The 18,704-nt window shown below is 36.5% G+C and overlaps 1 protein-coding gene across 3 annotated transcripts in view; it reads left to right on the forward strand.

Moving 5' to 3' along the window:
- Hr39 (Nuclear hormone receptor FTZ-F1 beta) overlaps positions 1-18,704 on the forward strand; it is a 383,352-nt gene that overhangs the window by 351,597 nt on the left and 13,051 nt on the right. For all 3 annotated transcript variants that reach the window (XM_069844467.1, XM_069844466.1, XM_069844465.1), the window contains 10 exons: positions 2,967-3,080; positions 4,579-4,915; positions 7,641-8,030; positions 8,752-8,863; positions 9,105-9,316; positions 10,001-10,251; positions 12,562-12,840; positions 14,640-14,892; positions 17,052-17,206; positions 17,631-17,731. In XM_069844467.1, the coding sequence (XP_069700568.1) occupies positions 2,967-3,080; positions 4,579-4,915; positions 7,641-8,030; positions 8,752-8,863; positions 9,105-9,316; positions 10,001-10,251; positions 12,562-12,840; positions 14,640-14,892; positions 17,052-17,206; positions 17,631-17,720 (2,193 nt within the window). In that variant the 3' untranslated portion in view covers positions 17,721-17,731. The remainder of the gene's footprint in view (positions 1-2,966; positions 3,081-4,578; positions 4,916-7,640; positions 8,031-8,751; positions 8,864-9,104; positions 9,317-10,000; positions 10,252-12,561; positions 12,841-14,639; positions 14,893-17,051; positions 17,207-17,630; positions 17,732-18,704) is intronic.

Here is an 18,704-nt window from a genome sequence, read left to right on the forward strand (position 1 = left end):
TAGGCCTAGTGGCCTGTTATGGTCTCCCAGAACAGATACATACCGTATCTTTTTACGGATAAAATCTGCAGATGAAGATGGAACTAACACTGAAATGTTTTTATGTATCTTTTACAAAAAGCAAGTAGAAAATGAAGTTACTTTTTCGTGTTAACTCTAAAGGCTGGTTCACAATAAACCGGAAACGGAAACGACAACAACAACGAGAACGGAAATAATGTTAAAATGAATATATTTAAATTTGAGCATTCACAATAGTTAACTGTGGATACTCACATTTAAATGCATTTATTTTAACAATATTCTCGTTGTCGTTTTTGTTCCCGGTTTATTGTGAACCAGCCTTAAAGTTATGATGCTCTTATAATGAGAGAAAATGTTTAAATTTAAGTTATAACTTACGTCAAAACTTCATTGTAACATAAACCAATGTATGTGAATGAAAGGGATTTGCCGTAAGATAATATGCAGCTTAATTAAAACAAACGAAGGTTTTAAATACTAACAGTGAGTCACATGGTTGGATTTTGAAGATTAATGCTCTGTTACGGCTTTTAAGATATTGTGCAGTATGTTTGCTTATTGCTTAGAGCTGTCTTCGCAGGTCGTCAGATTGTGAATCAGCTGCTTTTGTTAGCATGTTAATGTACATATTGACTTGACCTTGCTGGTTGTTTTGTTCCTGTCAAATAAACCTCAGGGTCAACTTGAACGATGACGTAGCCAAAGCCACATCATGATACAAATAGGAAATGGAATTCCTATTGGATTACAGTGAAGCATTAGTATTCTGAAATATACTCCTTGTGCATTGGCTTTATGTCACTAAATTATATTATTATTCAGCTGTCATTGCTTTATCATCATTAAGTAAGACTGTACAACGCATAGGACACACTGTTCGTGCATTACTTCCTCATCACTGTTAACATACAGCACTGGCCAACGATTTTAATCAATTTCGAAAGCAATTAGCTTGTGAAATCATTATTAATGTCTGGCTCAAACTTATGCTCTTCCAGTCCATTCATGATTCCAGGTAATGCTGAGAAGATTCGACATGTGGATATGTTTGACGGAGTTTGGACATGGGAACTTATTAAAGATATAAAAGCAAAATATATTCCGTATAATCTATTAGAATTCTTTTGATGAATTTTCAGAATTACAGCTCTGTTTGCGATCACTAACAGAAGCCATTCTTGTATTAGTTATGCTGTCTAATGTGTATGGAACAGTTTGAGCTTTTCACCTTTTTTGTATTTGATAGCATTTCCATGTGTTTGCAGAACCCACTCCATTATTTTCTTGCAAGGCATACAAATTCGGCATAGTTTTCTGTAGCTCATAGAAAGACTTGCTTCATAGCCCAATCCTTATACTGTACTCCAACCACGAGAAAGTCTCCAGGGAATGAGAGGGAGCAGGATGATGCTGTGAATGAATGTTGATGTCATAAGGTCACACGCGTGGGTACTCGTATTTCTATTGGCTAAGTCTCACAGCACAAACAATAACACTGATGTACACATTTTTATACTAAACTAGTTACAAAATTAGATCACAGTTAATCTCCTGGTCCTTTAATCCCTTCATACAGGAAATAACATATGCAGGAGAGCCCATGATTTTTAAACTGACATTATAACGATAATATTATATATCTACTTCGCTCCAATAGATGACGCAATAGTAAGCACATTCCTTTCACGGTTTATCTCTTGGTTGGAGAACAGTATCGACTGTCCCTAACCCTTATGTCGCATAGAAACTTAGATCTTTTTGTTATGGTCGTAAAATAAGCAATCTAGGTTTTTAAACTTTGGAGCTTTTGAATAGATTTTGTTTAAATTATGTATTGTACTTTTAATTTAAATGATTATATCATTGTCAGTGTTATTGTATTACCGTTATTATCATAATCGGCATTATCACTATTATCACTGCCACCACCATCACCATTATCTAATAACAAATTTGGGCTGAGAAGTTGTCTTTGTTTGTCTAGTACAGTAGAACTCCAATTATCCGGATCGATTTGGGGGAAAATACAAAAATTTATACTGTACAGTAAATTGTGAGAAGAATAGCAAATAATTTCTTCAAAGCAACGTACGCTATTCAGGATGTTCCAAGTAAAATAGAGTACAAGTACTATACAGAATTATGTACTTTGCTGAAATACATTTGTATACAATACTATGAGTATACCTTAATTTTGAGTTTTTATTTACTTTAAGGTACAATTTTAATAGTACAGTGTAGTACATACATATCTATGTTTGCTTAGTTAGATTTTATCAATAAAAATTGGAGTTTTACTTTGTCAGATATCGGTTTTTTCTTAATTATTCCTGAGCTACTATATCCAATTACTCAGATTTCGCTTGGGATATTCTGACAATGTTTTTGCTCAGAAACCACAGGATCTGCATCAGTTGCGACAATGATCGAACAGTCATTCATGAAAATCGATTAAAGTCATAAGTTATGTTCTGTCATCTGTAAATCAGTGCCTGAACATTGTGAATTGTGTACTGAGAAACAGGGTTTCCATTTTTAACAATATCTGTAAAGTAATGTGTAATCAAATGTAAATTGAATGTAATTAAATGTAAGGAAGTGTTTGGGGAAAGCGACTTTTAACCCACTCTGTATAATGAAATAAAAAAGGGAACAATTGTTGAAAAATAATAGAATGAAATAAAATATAAATTTCACTATTATCCATATTCATCATCTTCCATTCAAGTATATTATGACCAAAAGAGTTGTTAAGGTCTCTGTGCTGAATTTTCAGCCCACTTCTTCCTTGGACTACCCATATTAATATTACTTCGATTATGATTGTTAATAATAATGTTTTGTTCATAAATGAAATATTTAATTTGATGCTAATCTTATTTTATTAACTGAAACCAAAAAACTGCTGCTGTTAATAATAAAACTGAATAATAAAATTCCAGGACCATGAAGAGACATCAATGGAAGGTGTGCAAATCTGCGGTATCAACAACAATGCCTCACCTCCAGGTCATAGGGATGACAATAAACACCCACTTAAATTTGGAGAGAGTGTGGTAAGTCTATTTATTATCTACTACATTTACAAAGATAGTTTAAAATTAAAACAAGTAAAACTTGTTTACTTAATTAATTGTTACATATCATTAATTGTATTCAATAATATAAAATCACAAATGGTAACATGCATACTTTCACATGTTGATATTGAAAATTTCGTCAGACTTATAAATCCTTTATTATTTTAGATACCTTACTTTGTGGTTATTCTTGGAAATATATTGCAGTTTTATAATTAGTGTTGACTACACCCCAACTCTGGCTACTAGCAACAGGCATCTATAATGAACACCGATCAAAATACCCCTCATTTCTCGTGAAAAAAAAAAAACAACTGAATAGACTACAGTGGCCTATAGTGGACTTTATGTTGTCAGCAAACAGCTGAATACATTAAGAAGATTGATTGATTTTCAGACTTTTACTCTTAGAAACTTTAGAAGTCTGTTTAGTGAAAGAATTAATCTCAAAATGAGAAAAGTGACCAAGAAGCATAAAGCTCATATGTTATTCCGTATGTATCAAGACTTCTCACAGGAATGCATGATCGTTCATATCTTTTTTAGTCTTGTCACTGTCACTGAAGAAGAGAAGATATTCCAAGCAGAGCGAGAACAGGCACATGAAGACTATTTATTTTCAAGTCTCATATATTAACTCATTTAGTCCTGGTTCTCATATTGGGAAAATGGAAATTGATATTTTGTGTGCGAGATGTGAGAAACTGTCATTATTGAAGCTTCCTATCATTCACTGCTGTAGATAAGTGGGTTAGAAGAAAGAGTACAGTAGACCCTCGATTTAACGGACTGATAGGACTAAGGGGTGTCCGTTAAATCCGAAAATCCGTTAAACCACGAATTTTTTAAAGAGTAATATTTTATATTAAGCACTGAAGTTTTAACACTACAGTACAGTATAATCTATTACTATTTTAATATGAAACATTATACAGTATTAGGGTCCGATTATAAATATAGTACAATAATTAAAAAACACTTTACAGACTGTTTTAGTGATAGAGTAGAGATTTTAAATCAAATTTGGTGCGTATTTGTTGGGAAATAGTCAAGAAATAGAGATTTTAAAATATGTCCATTGAATCAATGTCCGTTAAATCGAGGGTCTACTGTACTATAAAACAGTGTTTATGACTGATAACAATTGAAGAGTTCGCGGGAAAAACGAATGTCACAGTTTTGTTAAGGTTGATGTCATTACCTAATTCAATGGATCACTACGAAATTTAATGTTGTTTTTATGAAAAATGGTAAAACGGAGAATTATCACCATGAATACAGTAATCCTTTCCTTTATTTTCTATAGAAACAGCACTACATCTTGCAGTTATAGACTCAATTAGATCATTATCTAATCCTTAACAGAAATGTGACATTCATAGTTTTTCCCGCGAACTCTTCAATTGTTTGTTTAAATTTGTGTATAGGTATATTTCGTGATTTGTTTTCTTCACACATTATGGTTTTGTAACAGGTGGATAAAGTGCTGGAGCACGTGCGGTCAAAACAACTTCACCATCATCATCCCCAGGCAGGACCAGGGAATAATATCTTGCCACAGAACAGCACCACTGCAAGTGACTTGCCTCTCCTGGTGGATAAACTGCTGGGGAACGGAGGCTGCTACAACACAACGCCATCACACAGCCCCGTCCTGCAGCAGAGACACATGGGGCACCACCTCAAGCACACGCACCATGGAGGCCAAGCCGTACCACCGACACCCAGCCCAGATTCTGCCATTCATTCAGCCTATTCATACTCATCTCCAGCTCAAAGCCCAGTAACATCGCGCCATGGCAGCAGCCACGGTATGTCACCTTTCAGACAGCTTCATCTTATACCCTCAAAAATGGTTTGTTTTCAGTGTTTCCAGATATATAGTCCCGTCGCTCTAATTTCCGGCAGCCAATCGCGTGGCAGGTCAGCTACATTTAAACATATGCGTCTTGTGATTCGCTGATGAAGAAGATATTAATTTCTTAAGGCTCGATAAATAATATAATCATCCGCCATTCTGGCTCTTTCGTTGGCGTTAGCAGAAAGCACACGAAAACGTTATTTGCCACTCAATTATTTGCTGAATTGTTGTTGTTTTCTAATGGCAGGTGTTTGACATTAAAGTCATTTGACCTCTTGCACTCCAATATTTTTCAAAGATATTATCATGACCAGCCACTGAAGCACAGATTTTGAGGTGTTCCGAATCCATTTCTTGGTTTGAGTTGCACAATGGGCAGTTAGGGGACTGATATATTCCAATTCTATGCAGATGCTTGGCCAAACAATCATGGCCTGTTGCCAATCTAAATGCAGCTACAGACGATTTTCGTGGTAAATCAGGAATTAACTGTGGATTTTGATGCAGAGAGTTCCATTTTTTCCCTTGAGATTGTGTTATCAAATTTTGTTTGTTGAAGTCTAAGTATGTAGATTTGATAAATCTTTTCACAGAGTAATACGTAGATTTAGTAACAGGTCTGTAATTATTTGCTGAATTACAGTGTGTTTGATTTATTATCATAGGAGCTACGACATGATAATGTTTAACGGTGTGGCAAATAGATTCCTCGTATGGTAGTTTGGCAACAAAAGAACAAAAATGGCGAACGATACTACCTACCTAGACTTTATAAGCCTTCACTTCCTAAGACGTAAGCAAAGAGGAGTCACGCCAGGCATAACAGTATAGCGACCATAACTAGTTGATTTTCAATGTCATTTTTATATTCCAATAAGTTTTTGTACTACAAATTTCTTTACAATATTTCATTCTATACTTATCAATATAAGGAGCTCTTTAATATGCAAAATTTGTGGGTTGAGCTATTTGTGCATTGAATGCTTCAATTGTCAGAGGGTAGACACCATCAAAATTTAGCCAGCATAACCATCTGCAACGGAAAGTAGAAGCAGACAACACAAAGGCCATTGGTAATTTTTCTGACGGCATTAATGAAGTTTGTTGAATGTCATGGAGGGTTCTGTTTGTATAATAAATTATGTATCATAAACTTAGCGTGATACAGGGTGTTCAGCTTTATTTGATCTAGATCCTAGGGATAAACACTTAATAAATGCAGTAGACTGTTCATTCATTCATTCATTCATTCATTCATTCATTCATTCATTCATTCATTCATTCATTCATTCATTCATTTAAAGTTTTCTGCTCAAGGGCAGTCTTACACTGCAAACCCGGCATTCTCCAATCTTCCTTATTTCCCTTCTTCCTCTCAGTCTCCGCATGTGACTATTCATTTCACATTTTATCATTTTATTTACTTTTTATTTTTACAACAAAGTGTCTAATAAACCAGATGTGAGTTTCACTTCATTTCCAGATTTCACTTAGGTCTACATTTTTTCTATTGTGTATAAAAATCATTCAGTTGTAAATTTAGTAGAATTGTCAAGTTTATAACTTCCAAGGGGGGAAAAGTGATGAACAATTACGTAAGCCCTAATTAAGGGGAGAGGATGGTATTTTTTGGTTTGAAAAATGAGTAAATTTTCAAAGAAAAAAAAAACAATTCTTTAAAATACTCTGTGATATGTGTGGAATGCATAGCATAACATTTTGTGGATATTTGTGCCCTTATCGGATGTTGAGTCGCCATTTTTAAACTTCCTGCGCTATGGATTTTTAAATCACTCGCCCACTTTTATTGTTGTTTCCAGTAAATTAAATTTTCAAAAAGAAATTTTTTTCTTTAAAATACCCTGTGATATATGTGGAATGCTTTGCATAACATTTTGTGGGTATTTGTGCCCTTATCGGATATTGAGACGTCATTTTTAAACTTCCTGCGCTATGGATTTTTAAATCACACGCCCGCTTTTATCGGTTTCCAGTAACTTCATTTTTTTTTTGGTACATTCGAAGACAAAAATGGATATAATTTCTGAACTATTAAAGACACATGCATGAAATTAGAACACACATTCTTTAGACTATTAGGAAACTTTTCTCTGTAACAGAATTTTGTTAATTGATTTCACTTTAAAAATACGTCCGTTAGTTTGCAAGAAAGTAAATCAGAAAATTGTTATTAAATTTTAATTGTTTATTTTAGAAACGTAGAGACTAATATCAAAATTCTGTTACAGACAGTTTGTAGAACATGCTTTTGCAAATACATTGCGAAAAACTGTTTGAATCTATCTTTAAAAGCGGTTTAGATATATCGGTTTTAGAACAATCCTGCATTGGGTATATTTTTTTCAAATTTGGGCCCCCAAATAATTTTTTTTTATATTTTTATTTGGTTGAGTTGCCACAGCTATGAGCTCTCTACATACAAAAAATTAATATTTTACACCAAATAGGAAAAAAGTTAAAAAAAAAATACCATCCTCTCCCCTTAAATCCTCGTATGACAAAGGAAAAGTGAAATTGTAGCATAGTAAATGGAAGTAACCGTGGAAATATCTCCACATTAATGATGTTCACTGGATAGAAAGTCTGTATATGAAAAGATAGAACGTTCTCTAACCAGATGCTCTAGTTGCTAAGGTTAAAGTTGCTTGTTGCAGGGTTACCATCATCAGGCTTCAGCTCGCCATACACACCATCACTGTCAAGAAACAACTCGGATGCTTCTCAGTATGGTGGCTCCCAGCACAGCAGCTGCTACAGCTACTCGTCTGTGTCAGTGTCCCCAACACAGTTCTCCCCCACACACTCTCCCATCCAGTCGAGACATATGCACGGCCATGGTGCGGTTGGGGCAGGCTTCCCCTCCCCAGTAATGCCCCGTGGACCGGACTTCGGGTCTGCCGCTGGGAATGCTGGATCACCCCTTCATGTGATGGCAGGTGGTGTAATCTACGGAAGTGTTTCTGTTCCCCGGTCAGGGTTGGTGGGCGTGGGAGGTGCTGCGGATGATGGCCTGCAGCAAGAAGCAGCATCAGCAGATGCAAATGGTAAGATTGTCTGATTTCATGCAATATTTATTAAGTATGCGCGACCAAGTAAGTGAAACATTGGCCAAATAATAGTAGAATTAGAATAACTCTTCTCGGGTTCTCAGCCAGGTGAGTTGGAGATTAGCTTTCAAGCTTTCGACGGCTAGCTCTGCCATCTTCTTCAGGGACGAAGTGATGTGGGACCATGTCTAGCCGGTATATATGCAAAAGAAGGCTTCCCGCTGCGGGCCAATCAGGAGCTAGTTCCTAGTCCTGACCTCCAGCACACGGCGGACAGTCGGGACCAGCAAGTAGCTCCTGATTGGCTGCTGTGTCCACCAACCAGAATGCGCCTGGCGGTCGGGACTAGGAACTAGCTCCTGATTGGCCCGCAGCGGGAAGCCCTATTTTTGCATATATACCGGCTAGACGTGGTCCCACATCACTTCATCCCTGAATAAGATGGCAGAGCTAGCCGTCGAAAGCTTGGAAGCTAATCTCCAACTCACCTGGCTGAGAACCCGAGAAGAGTTATTCTATATCAAACACCAGGAAAGCCTCAAGTCATACAATAGTAGAATTGTTTTAGAGACGTATTTACTTCAAAAAGGCAAAATTCTATGTCTGAAAATTATTCCAGGAAAGTTGAAAATTAATAAAATGGAAACTGTGGACTTTCTGTTGTATTGTCTGTATTTGCATTTCATAACTTTTATGTCATCTATTCATTACTTTATAGATGAGCGAGAAGGAATTCTAGATGACAAAATGTCTTCCTTAGCAGCAGACTTGGTCCAGCATTCAGCTTTGGCTGCTCCTCCTGGCATCTCTAGGCAACAGCTCATCAACAGGTACTGTTAAGAAAAGAAAGTTAAACAGTGTTGGTTTTTATAGTGAAAATATTTACTGATGTTTAGCTGCTTGTTTGCATATAATAATTTTGATAGTAAACATTTCTTAAACTTTGAAAGTAATTTAGAATATTACTTAATACGGAGTTTTTGTTTTGTGGAAGACTTATTACTTTCAAAATGATTATTATTCTTGTATTTGTATAATTTAATAAAATATATATTGATTTTTTGCTTACAGTCCATGTCCCATATGTGGGGACAAGATTTCTGGTTTTCATTACGGCATTTTCTCGTGTGAAAGTTGTAAAGGATTTTTCAAGAGGACTGTTCAAAATCGCAAGAATTATGTTTGTCTACGAGGATCCTCGTGTCCTGTAACTATTGCCACTCGCAAGAAATGTCCTGCATGCCGTTTTGAGAAATGTCTTAAAATGGGCATGAAACTAGAAGGTAATTAATTGCATCTTCATTAAACTCTTATTTCATTGTAATTAACCGTATCTCATTATGTTTGAAGAAGAATTGCTCTGCCTTTTATCTGAAAATAATAGTTTGAATGACTTCCTTTTTTCATTCCTCCTCTGTGGTTGAGGTTAGAAAAGGACAATGAAAAAATTCCTTTCTTAGGAAGGAAAATGAAATCGGAGCTCACATATTACTGAATTATGGAACATTAAAGAATTCTGATTTATAATCATGAAACAACTACTTGTAAATGCAGTCTCATGATAGTCACTGTGTATAAGGTCATAAGAAAATAATTGTTTCGCATCTGAAAGGACTGTATATGCTGCAAAACCTTCAACTTAGATTAATTTAATTTAATACGTCATCATTTTAAATTTGTGTATTCATTAATGTTTTATCTCATATTTATATTTTACTTTTTAATACAATAAGGTAATGTAACCCATTCCATATTAACACAAGAGTTCAGTAGAGGTAACAGTGATCTGAAGATGGTTTATAAAACCGAAAACGTTCATCTAGTAAAATGAAATAAAAACATCACATTGTAATATAAGATAAGTTTATGACGGACTTAAAGAAAATATTGTTAAAATATTACTCACCTTTAATTGAGTTGAACTTGCTAGTATCTTTCCATATTCAAATTCACTTTAACTTTGGCAGCTATCCGAGAGGATAGGACCCGTGGTGGTCGCAGCACATACCAGTGTTCTTACACACTGCCCGCCAGCCTTGTGGCACCACCTGGAAGTGATGCTGCCAATCACAAGCTACTTGCTCCCTCTGGTGACCCCCAGGTAAAGCTGGAGGCTCCAGATGTGGGAGTAGTAGCAGGAAGCAGCGGGAATGGAAATGGAGGAGTCTCTATCAACTCCAGGCATCCCGAGAAACTGGCCGTCCCTCAATTATTGCAAGTAAGTCTTACTTCAGGAGCAGAATCTGTGCTCAATTTGTATGCAGAAATTTTCTCCCTTCTGCTATGGCAGGTGTAATAATCGTGCCTCGTATTAATGGTCTTGTGGTTGTCTTGCTTGCCATTGAGTTTAAAATTGACTGGCAGGTTATAACCACAGGTCCCATCTCATAGATTTATGGCATGTAGAGGAACATCACGCAAGGAAAATTACCACAGTTTTGCCCTCTCTGCACCATGGGAGGCAGTCTGTTGGTAATTTTGCTTGGATGATGTTCCTTTACATAACATAGACCTATGAGATGAGACCTGTGGTTGGAACCTGCTAATCTACTTTAAATTCGATGTGGTGGAAAAATTATCTAGTTAAGACATGCTAATTCTAGAGAGGAACACTTAGGTAAATAATGCAAAATTAAATACCTTCCATTAAATAAAAAAATAAATATGTAATTAATTTTTATAGAAATTCACTTCTAATATTATTTTGTCATTTACACTGATTAGTATCAAAATTAATTCATTCATTCAGTGTTCTGCTCAAGGCCAGGTCTTTCACTGCAAAGCAAACTTTCTCCAATCTTTCCTATTTTCTGCCTTCCTCTTTGTCTCCTCGTATGATCCATATATCTTAATGTGTCTCTCATCTGATATCTTCTTCTACCCCGAACTCTTTTCTCGTTAACAATATCATGCCATGTTTGCAGTTTTTCTTGGAAAAGATAAAAGTGGTAGCTTCTCATTGCTTTCCACACACCACTCTCTCTTTCGCATCTTAAAAGATCCCAGGTGGCCCCAGTGCGGAGGTAAGGAGAGTGGATTTGACTAATTAGGCCCTCTGGACTTCACCGAAATTCACTGCAAGGGTTAAATATCAGTTTTATCAGGGTTTTGACTCAATCAGAGTCCGGGAAATCCCTAAAATTGAATAAAGAATATTAATGGTGTGTGGATAAGCTTCAGGGCTTCTACCGTGTTGTCTTGGTGTTATTGGCTGACGTTTCGACCGCTGTGTTGTGGCAATCTTCAGAGCAGTCCAACAACTGCTCTGAAGATGGCCACAACACAGCAGTCGAAATGTCAGCCAATAACAAACACCAAGACAACGCGGTAGAAGCCCTGAAGCTTATCCACACACCATGTACACCAGCCACGGAAGCCTACGCGAACACTTAAAGAATATTAATACTTTTCAACTTACGAGCTGTAATCATCCATTTTAAATTACAAAATTATATATATATATATATTTTTTACTTGGTTATTTAACGACGCTGTATCAACTACGAGGTTATTTAGCGTCGATGAGATTGGTGATAGCGAGATGGTATTTGGCGAGATGAGGCCATGGATTCGCCATAGATTACCTGACATTTGCCTTACAGATGGAAAAAACCTCGGAAAATACCCAACCAGGTAATCAGCCCAAGCGGGAATTGAACCTGCTCCCGAACACAACTCCAGATCGGCAGGCAAGCGCCTTAACCGACAGAGCTATGCTGGTGGCTTTAAATATATTACTTAGTTGAAAAATGAGTTCTATTCAGTCAATACTTAACATAAAACACAATAAAACATGTTATAATAACATTTACACAGATTTAAAAACAAACGTTTTCGCCAATTTTGATTGGCATCTTCAGGTCGTGTAGGTCGAATGGAACATGTTATAAAAAGTGAACACTAGGTATATGACGTTAAAAACCAAAGTTACAACTGTAATATCACTTAAAAACAGAGGTTAGAATATAGCAAAAAGCCTCCACGATGTGTGTAGAATCACTGTGTTGAAAGAGCGTGTGTGAACCAAGGAAACAGCAAAACTCTTCTGTCTTCTGTTTCCTTGGTTCACACACGCCTCTTTCAACACAGTGATTCTACACACATCGTGGAGGCTTTTTGCTATATTCTGTTCTCTGTTTTTAAGTGATATTACAGTTGTAACTTTGGTTTTTACCTCATATATCAAGTGTTCACTTTTTATAACATGTTCCATTCGACCTACACGACCTGAAGATGCCAATCAAAATTTGGCGAAAACGTTTGTTTTTAAATCTGTGTAAATGTTATTATAACATGTTTTATTGTGTTTTATGTTAAGTATTGACTGGATAGAACTCATTTCTCAATTAACATTGAACTTAACGGAACCAATATGCCTTTGAAATTATATTACTTAGGACATTGCAGTCCAGCAATAGCTCAGGATCTCTAGTGGTCTATGTAGCATAATTTGAGAAACGTCTTGGAACATGCAGTAAAGTACGACTGTTTATGTAAACTGTGAAATTTCTTGTTACTGTTTCTCCAGGAAATAATGGATGTGGAGCACTTGTGGCACTGTAATGACCAGGAGATGCAGAAAATGTCAGCTCATGGTGGTAGCAGCAGCAGTAGTAGCAGCAGTAGTAGCAGTAGCAGCAGCAGTAGCACCAGCAGTAACAGCAGTAGTGGCAGCAACAACAATGGTAACACAGAGGCCGGCAGCAATAACCCAGATTTTCTTTCTAATCTGTGCAACATTGCTGACCATCGTCTGTACAGACTTGTCAAGTGGTGTAAAAGTTTGCCACTTTTCAAGAATATATCGGTGAGTGAGTACAGTAACAAATTCATTACGCAGGTGGCATTAATACATAATTTTACTAATGTTACTAACAGTAATACTTTAGTAATAATATTAACAACTGGAGTGATGCAGTAGTGATCATGTATTAAGCAGAATGTATAGGGATGCCACCATTTTTAAGGAATGATAACAGTCCTTTGTCTGGCTTTCTTCAAAACCAGAAGTTTCTTGTCATAGATTTACGGTAAAAAATTATTGGCTAGCATTTCCTTCTTTCTCACTATTCCTTCCTGTGTACCCATTAATGTCTCTCCAAATTTAAAAGATAAAGATGGAAACAAAACAGAAAAAAGGACGAAATAGGCCTTTACTTATGGCTTTTAAGGAACCCGGAGGTTCATTGCCGCCCTCACATAAGCCCGCCATCGGTCCCTATCCTGAGCAAGATTTATCCAGTCTGTACAATTATGTCCCACCTCCTTCAAATCCATTTTAATATTACCATCCCATCTACGTCTCAGCTTCCCTGAAAGCCTTTTTTTTCTCAGGCCTCCCATGCATTTCTGGATTCGCCCATACGTGCTACATGCCCTGCCCATCTCAAACATCTGGATTTAATGTTCCTAATTATGTCAGGTGAAGAATACAATGCGTGCAGTTCTGTGTTGTGTAACTTTCTCCATTCTCCTGTAACTTCATCCTTCTTAGCCCCAAATATTTTCCTAAACACCTTATTATCATACACCCTTACCCTCTGTTCCTCTCTCAAAGTGTGAGTCCAAGTTTCACAACCATACAGAACAACCGGTAATATAACTGTTTTATAAATTCCAACTTTCAGCTTTTTTGAGAGCAGATTGGATGACAAAAGCTTCTCAGCCAAATAATAACCGGCATTTCCCATATTTATTCTGCGTTTAATTTCCTCCCGAATGTGATGTATATTTGTTAATGTTGCTCCCAGGTATTTGAATGTTTCTACTTCTTCAAAGGATAAATTTCCAATTTTTATATTTCCATTTCGTAGAATATTCTCGCATGAGACATAATCATATACTTAGTCTTTTCGGGATTTACTTCCAAACCTATCTCCTTACTTGCTTCAAGTAAAGTTCCCGTGTTTTCCCTAATAGTTTATTGATTTTCTCCTAATATATTCGCGTCATCCGCATAAACAAGCAGGTGATTTAATCCGTTCAATTCCAAACCCTGTCTGTTATCCTGGACTTTACTAATGGCATATTCTAGAGCGATGTTAAAAAGTGAAGGTGATAGTGAATCTCCTTGCTTTAGCCCGCAGTGAATTGGAAAAACATTCAACAGAAACTAACCTTTATGGACTCAGCTGCACGTTTCACTCCAGAATAAAGGCCTAAGGTACATTGTTTCGCCATTTGTATTAGACCTTTATTCCAGGAGATATTCATTTAAAATATAAGGGATGTATAGCCGCTTCGCTGCTATTTTCAGTGTGGCTCCTCCTCTTTGTTTATATCTTAAGCTGACCGCGTTGTTGCACATTCTATATATCTGTTTGCTGCTAACAGATGTTTACTAAATGTGGCTGGAATGGAAGTGCATAATGTCATCAGCAGCCAATTGTAAGACATACACGTTTAAATGTAGCTGAGCTACAATGTGATTGGCTGCCAGAAATAACAGTGATGCGGCTATAGAAGACCACTTACGATTTACTCTTGGCTTTTAGGAACGTAAATGGAAAATTAGACTCAAATAATTCATAGTACTGAGATTAGGAATAGAGGATCGAATTCTCGTAGTCTGATATGAGATTATACCTTAACAAAATTGGTTTGCAGATTGATGATCAGATCTCATTACTGATCAACGCATGGTGTGAACTGCTGCTTTTTTCCTGTTGCTTCCGATCAATGTCCAAACCTGGTGAAATACGTGTGAGCCTTGGCAAATCCATCACCCTAGCCCAAGCAAGAGACCTTGGGCTTGGAGCCTGCATTGAGAGAATGCTCAACTTCACAGAACACCTCCGCCGGCTTCGGGTTGACAAGTACGAGTATGTTGCCATGAAAGTCATCGTACTTCTCACCTCAGGTAAGTCCAACTGACGTTGCATTTGTGAATTATTAGTCTCTAGGGGTGCTATGCATAGACATTTCGCTAGCCCACACTACGAGCGTGCTAAACTAGCCCCGGCTATCGAGTGATTAGTTGTACAGGTTTCATATGATATCATATCACTAACACTGGTTTATGAATACGAAAAATGTTAGTTCGCTGATCATCCACCGGAAGCCCGCGCTAAGAATGTATATGAATATGGCCCTAAGAAAGCTACTATATGTTACCAATAATAAATGGTTTGTTTCTAAAACTTGCTAATTTACTCAAAAATCGATTTTGACCCAATAACATATTTTTTACACTCTGAATCCAATGGTAAAGTTTTTTTCTTTTTTGCCAATTCCTCCTATTTGTTATTGAAAATCATATTTAAAAGTATGATCCCCCCCCCCCCCCCATAATCTTGTATTTTATGTTTTTCAGGTCAAAACCTATTATCTTATATTTTAATTTAGAAACTGTTGACGAACTATGAAGTATTCGAGTACATTAAGTACATAGAATTGTATAAAATATCTGTAAGGTAGTAAACACGTATTTTTCAAAATTGGCTCATATATTTCAAAGCCAGCAATTTTTCTCCTTCTTATAAAAATAACTGAAAGTGAAATAGCAAATTTTGGAAACAGACCATTGTGAACAAAATAGTGGCAGGCTTGAATATAGAAGCATTCTCTTATTCATCTTTATTTGTGATATAGGGTATCTTGATTATGTTGTGATTTGATGCTTGATGGTTATCGTTGTGGAATTTTTTTTAGTGGGTTATTTTACAATGCTTTATCAACATCTTAGGTTATTTAGCATCAAATCTGTGCTTCATTGGCTAGTCATGATAATATCTTGGAAAAATATTGGAGTGCAAGAGGTCAAATGACTTTATTGTCAAACGCCTGGCATTAGAAAACAACACAACATGTTATTTAGCATCTGAATGAGATGAAGGTGATAATGCTGGTAAGATGAGTCCAGGGTCCGGCACCGAAAATTACTCAACATTTGCTCATATTGGGTTGAGGGAAAACCTAGGAAAAAACCTCAACCAGGTAACTTGTCCCAACTGGGAATCGAACCTGGGCCACCTGGTTTCGCAGCCAGACGCGCTAACCATTACTCTACAGGTGTGGACTTGTGGAATTATAATTGGAAGTAGCTTTTACTGCAACTTTAGAATCTCTCAAAATAAATGGTACCTATGGGTTATGTTTTTTTTAAGGCTACGTAATGTTTCATATGAGGCGGTCAGAGCTGAAGTGGATCAAGTCACAAATTTTCATAAATTGAGTTTAATTCATTTTTTGATTATCTGAAGTTGGATCTTTTGAGCAGTAATGGATCTAGTCTTAATTGCAAGCATTCGCCGGTAGGTGACACCAGTCACTTTTGACTGAAATTATTTGTTCACAATGTTCTGAGCCATAGTGAATCAAATCACCAAAGCATTCATCGATTAACATCACAATTGCTTATATTTTATAAATCTAGAATTTGAGAATGGAGCAATAAAATTATAGCTAGTGAAATTAGATAATCCACTAGAGCAAGTTAACTTTATAGATTGACAAATCGAACTGAAACCCTGACCGATTTACTATGTGAGCGCTGGCTGTCTTGGGGAGGAGCAAGTGAGAAAGCACGGGGGGAAGGGAGAGAGCACTATTCTATTATACTTGCAGGTCCACTCACAGTTTGTCAAACCTGCTAACAAAAGCATTAAAAGGTTGACTAGTTGCCTGCAATGCTAGCATAATGAAACCTTCCTAGCCGACAGTTGAGGCAAAAATAAAGAATCTGTTATTGTGGTAATACTGGAGAGTGGTTCTTCTATTGGTCACGATGCCCACATACACCCTCTCAGATATTTACGTGGTGATTGGTGACTGAATGACGAGGAGCGAGGGAGAGAGAAGAAAGAAAGAGAGAGATTCCAGAAGTTGGCATGTTTTACGGGGTTCCACTTGAAGTTGTCGAACTATAACTCCTATTATCTCAAAACTACGTCTCATGGACTTGATCCACTTTAGCTCTGAACGCCTCATATATGAGTCACATTCCAATATTGTAGGCAAGAAATGTGTAAAGTTAGTGAGATATATGAAAATTTCACTTTTAAATTAAATTTTTTACAGATGCAAGCGACTTACGGGAAGCAGAAAAGGTTCGTGCATCTCAGGAGAAAGCTCTGCAGGCCTTGCAGCATTATACATTGGCTCACTATCCTGAGATTCCCTCCAAATTTGGGGAACTGCTTCTTCGAATTCCTGAATTGCAGAGAACTTGCCAGGTTGGTTTACACGATCATCGTTAGTTACTCTGCAATTGCAAAATATTCTTGCTTCAGAAATCATAACACCAGGGTTAAATTTCCGTCAGTGATTGTGAGATTTGTAATACTTAGGACAACTGCTTATAATTATCTCAAAATATTAACAAACACAGCATACAGTAAGATTTGGAGCTTAAAACATTTACTAGCATAACACTGCTTCAGTAGTAGTAATTTTGAGGTTATGTTAAGTGTGTAGTTTATAGGATATGAACAATGTGAATTGAATTTAAAATTAGTCACACTAAGCGAGATTTCAAGCTATGGAAATGCTGTGAGGTTGGAATTGACTCAAAGAATTCACAAAAGCAATAAAATAGAGATCTCAAGAATTTTTTCAAAGCTAGATGTTTATGGAGAATACCTTTTTGTCTTCTTTCAGGTTGGTAAAGAGATGCTGTCAATAAAGAACAAGGAAGGTGAAGGTCCTAGCTTCAACTTGCTCATGGAATTGTTGAGAGGGGACCACTGAAATGTGCCACAGTAAGTTATAATAGTTATTTATGCAACAAGTGGATAATCTTGATGATTTTGGCACTATTGTTGATGCGATAGTTTTCACGAGTGTCATAATAAGATTAGTTGGATACAACACTTTATGGCATCTTAGCATTATAAATTGTAGGAAATAAATTATGAAATAATTCGGCATCCATAGCTGACAAAGTCTTCATAATATGTTTGTATCGATTAGTTGTGCCTGGCATTGGCATTGAATAAAGAGAAATGGATGACCTTGCATGTATTACAAACTATAGTTATACCTTAGATATCAAATTTTATGTTACAAATGTTCCTTTATTTTGTTAATATAGTTTCTCTGAACCACAGAACTATTTTATGTGATACAGTGAAACCTGTTCAAATCGGAACCTGAATAATCCGGAATCCTGTCTATTTCGGAACAATTTATTGGTCCTTGCGAAATTTGTATGTATTATGTGTAATTTTTCCTGAATAAAACGGAAACTGTCCAACGCGGAAACGGAAACTGTCTGCTACTGTTCAAAATGGAAGCAATATTTTGGACACACTATATTTTGAAACAGCGTGTAATTTCAAGGAATATACGAAATATGTAGGTCACTAAGATAAAAACAAGTTTTCTTTGCAAAATTTTAGAGGGTACGAGGGTGTGTTGGCCTGTCGATCAAAATTTTATTACCCTGTTGACTAGGCAGACGAGTCCCTTCAAAGATTTTCAATGCTTCACACCCGTATACTGTCGTAGCTAAATAGAGCGAAAGTGTAGTGATTTCCAGGTAAAAAAAAAGTTGCATGAAATGTGGCATTAACATTAAGCGATGAAGTAAAAGTTATCGAGATAAAGGAAAATTAAGAACAAAGTCTATGTGAACTAATGTTGAAGTTCAGTTGTGGAAAACTCAGGTGTAACACTTTAAAAATTAAAGATCATAATGAGTGAGTGGCTTGCAGCCGATATTGGTGATACAAA

Source organism: Periplaneta americana, chromosome 13 (genome assembly GCF_040183065.1).
Source record: "Periplaneta americana isolate PAMFEO1 chromosome 13, P.americana_PAMFEO1_priV1, whole genome shotgun sequence".
Lineage (NCBI taxonomy): Eukaryota > Metazoa > Arthropoda > Insecta > Blattodea > Blattidae > Periplaneta > Periplaneta americana.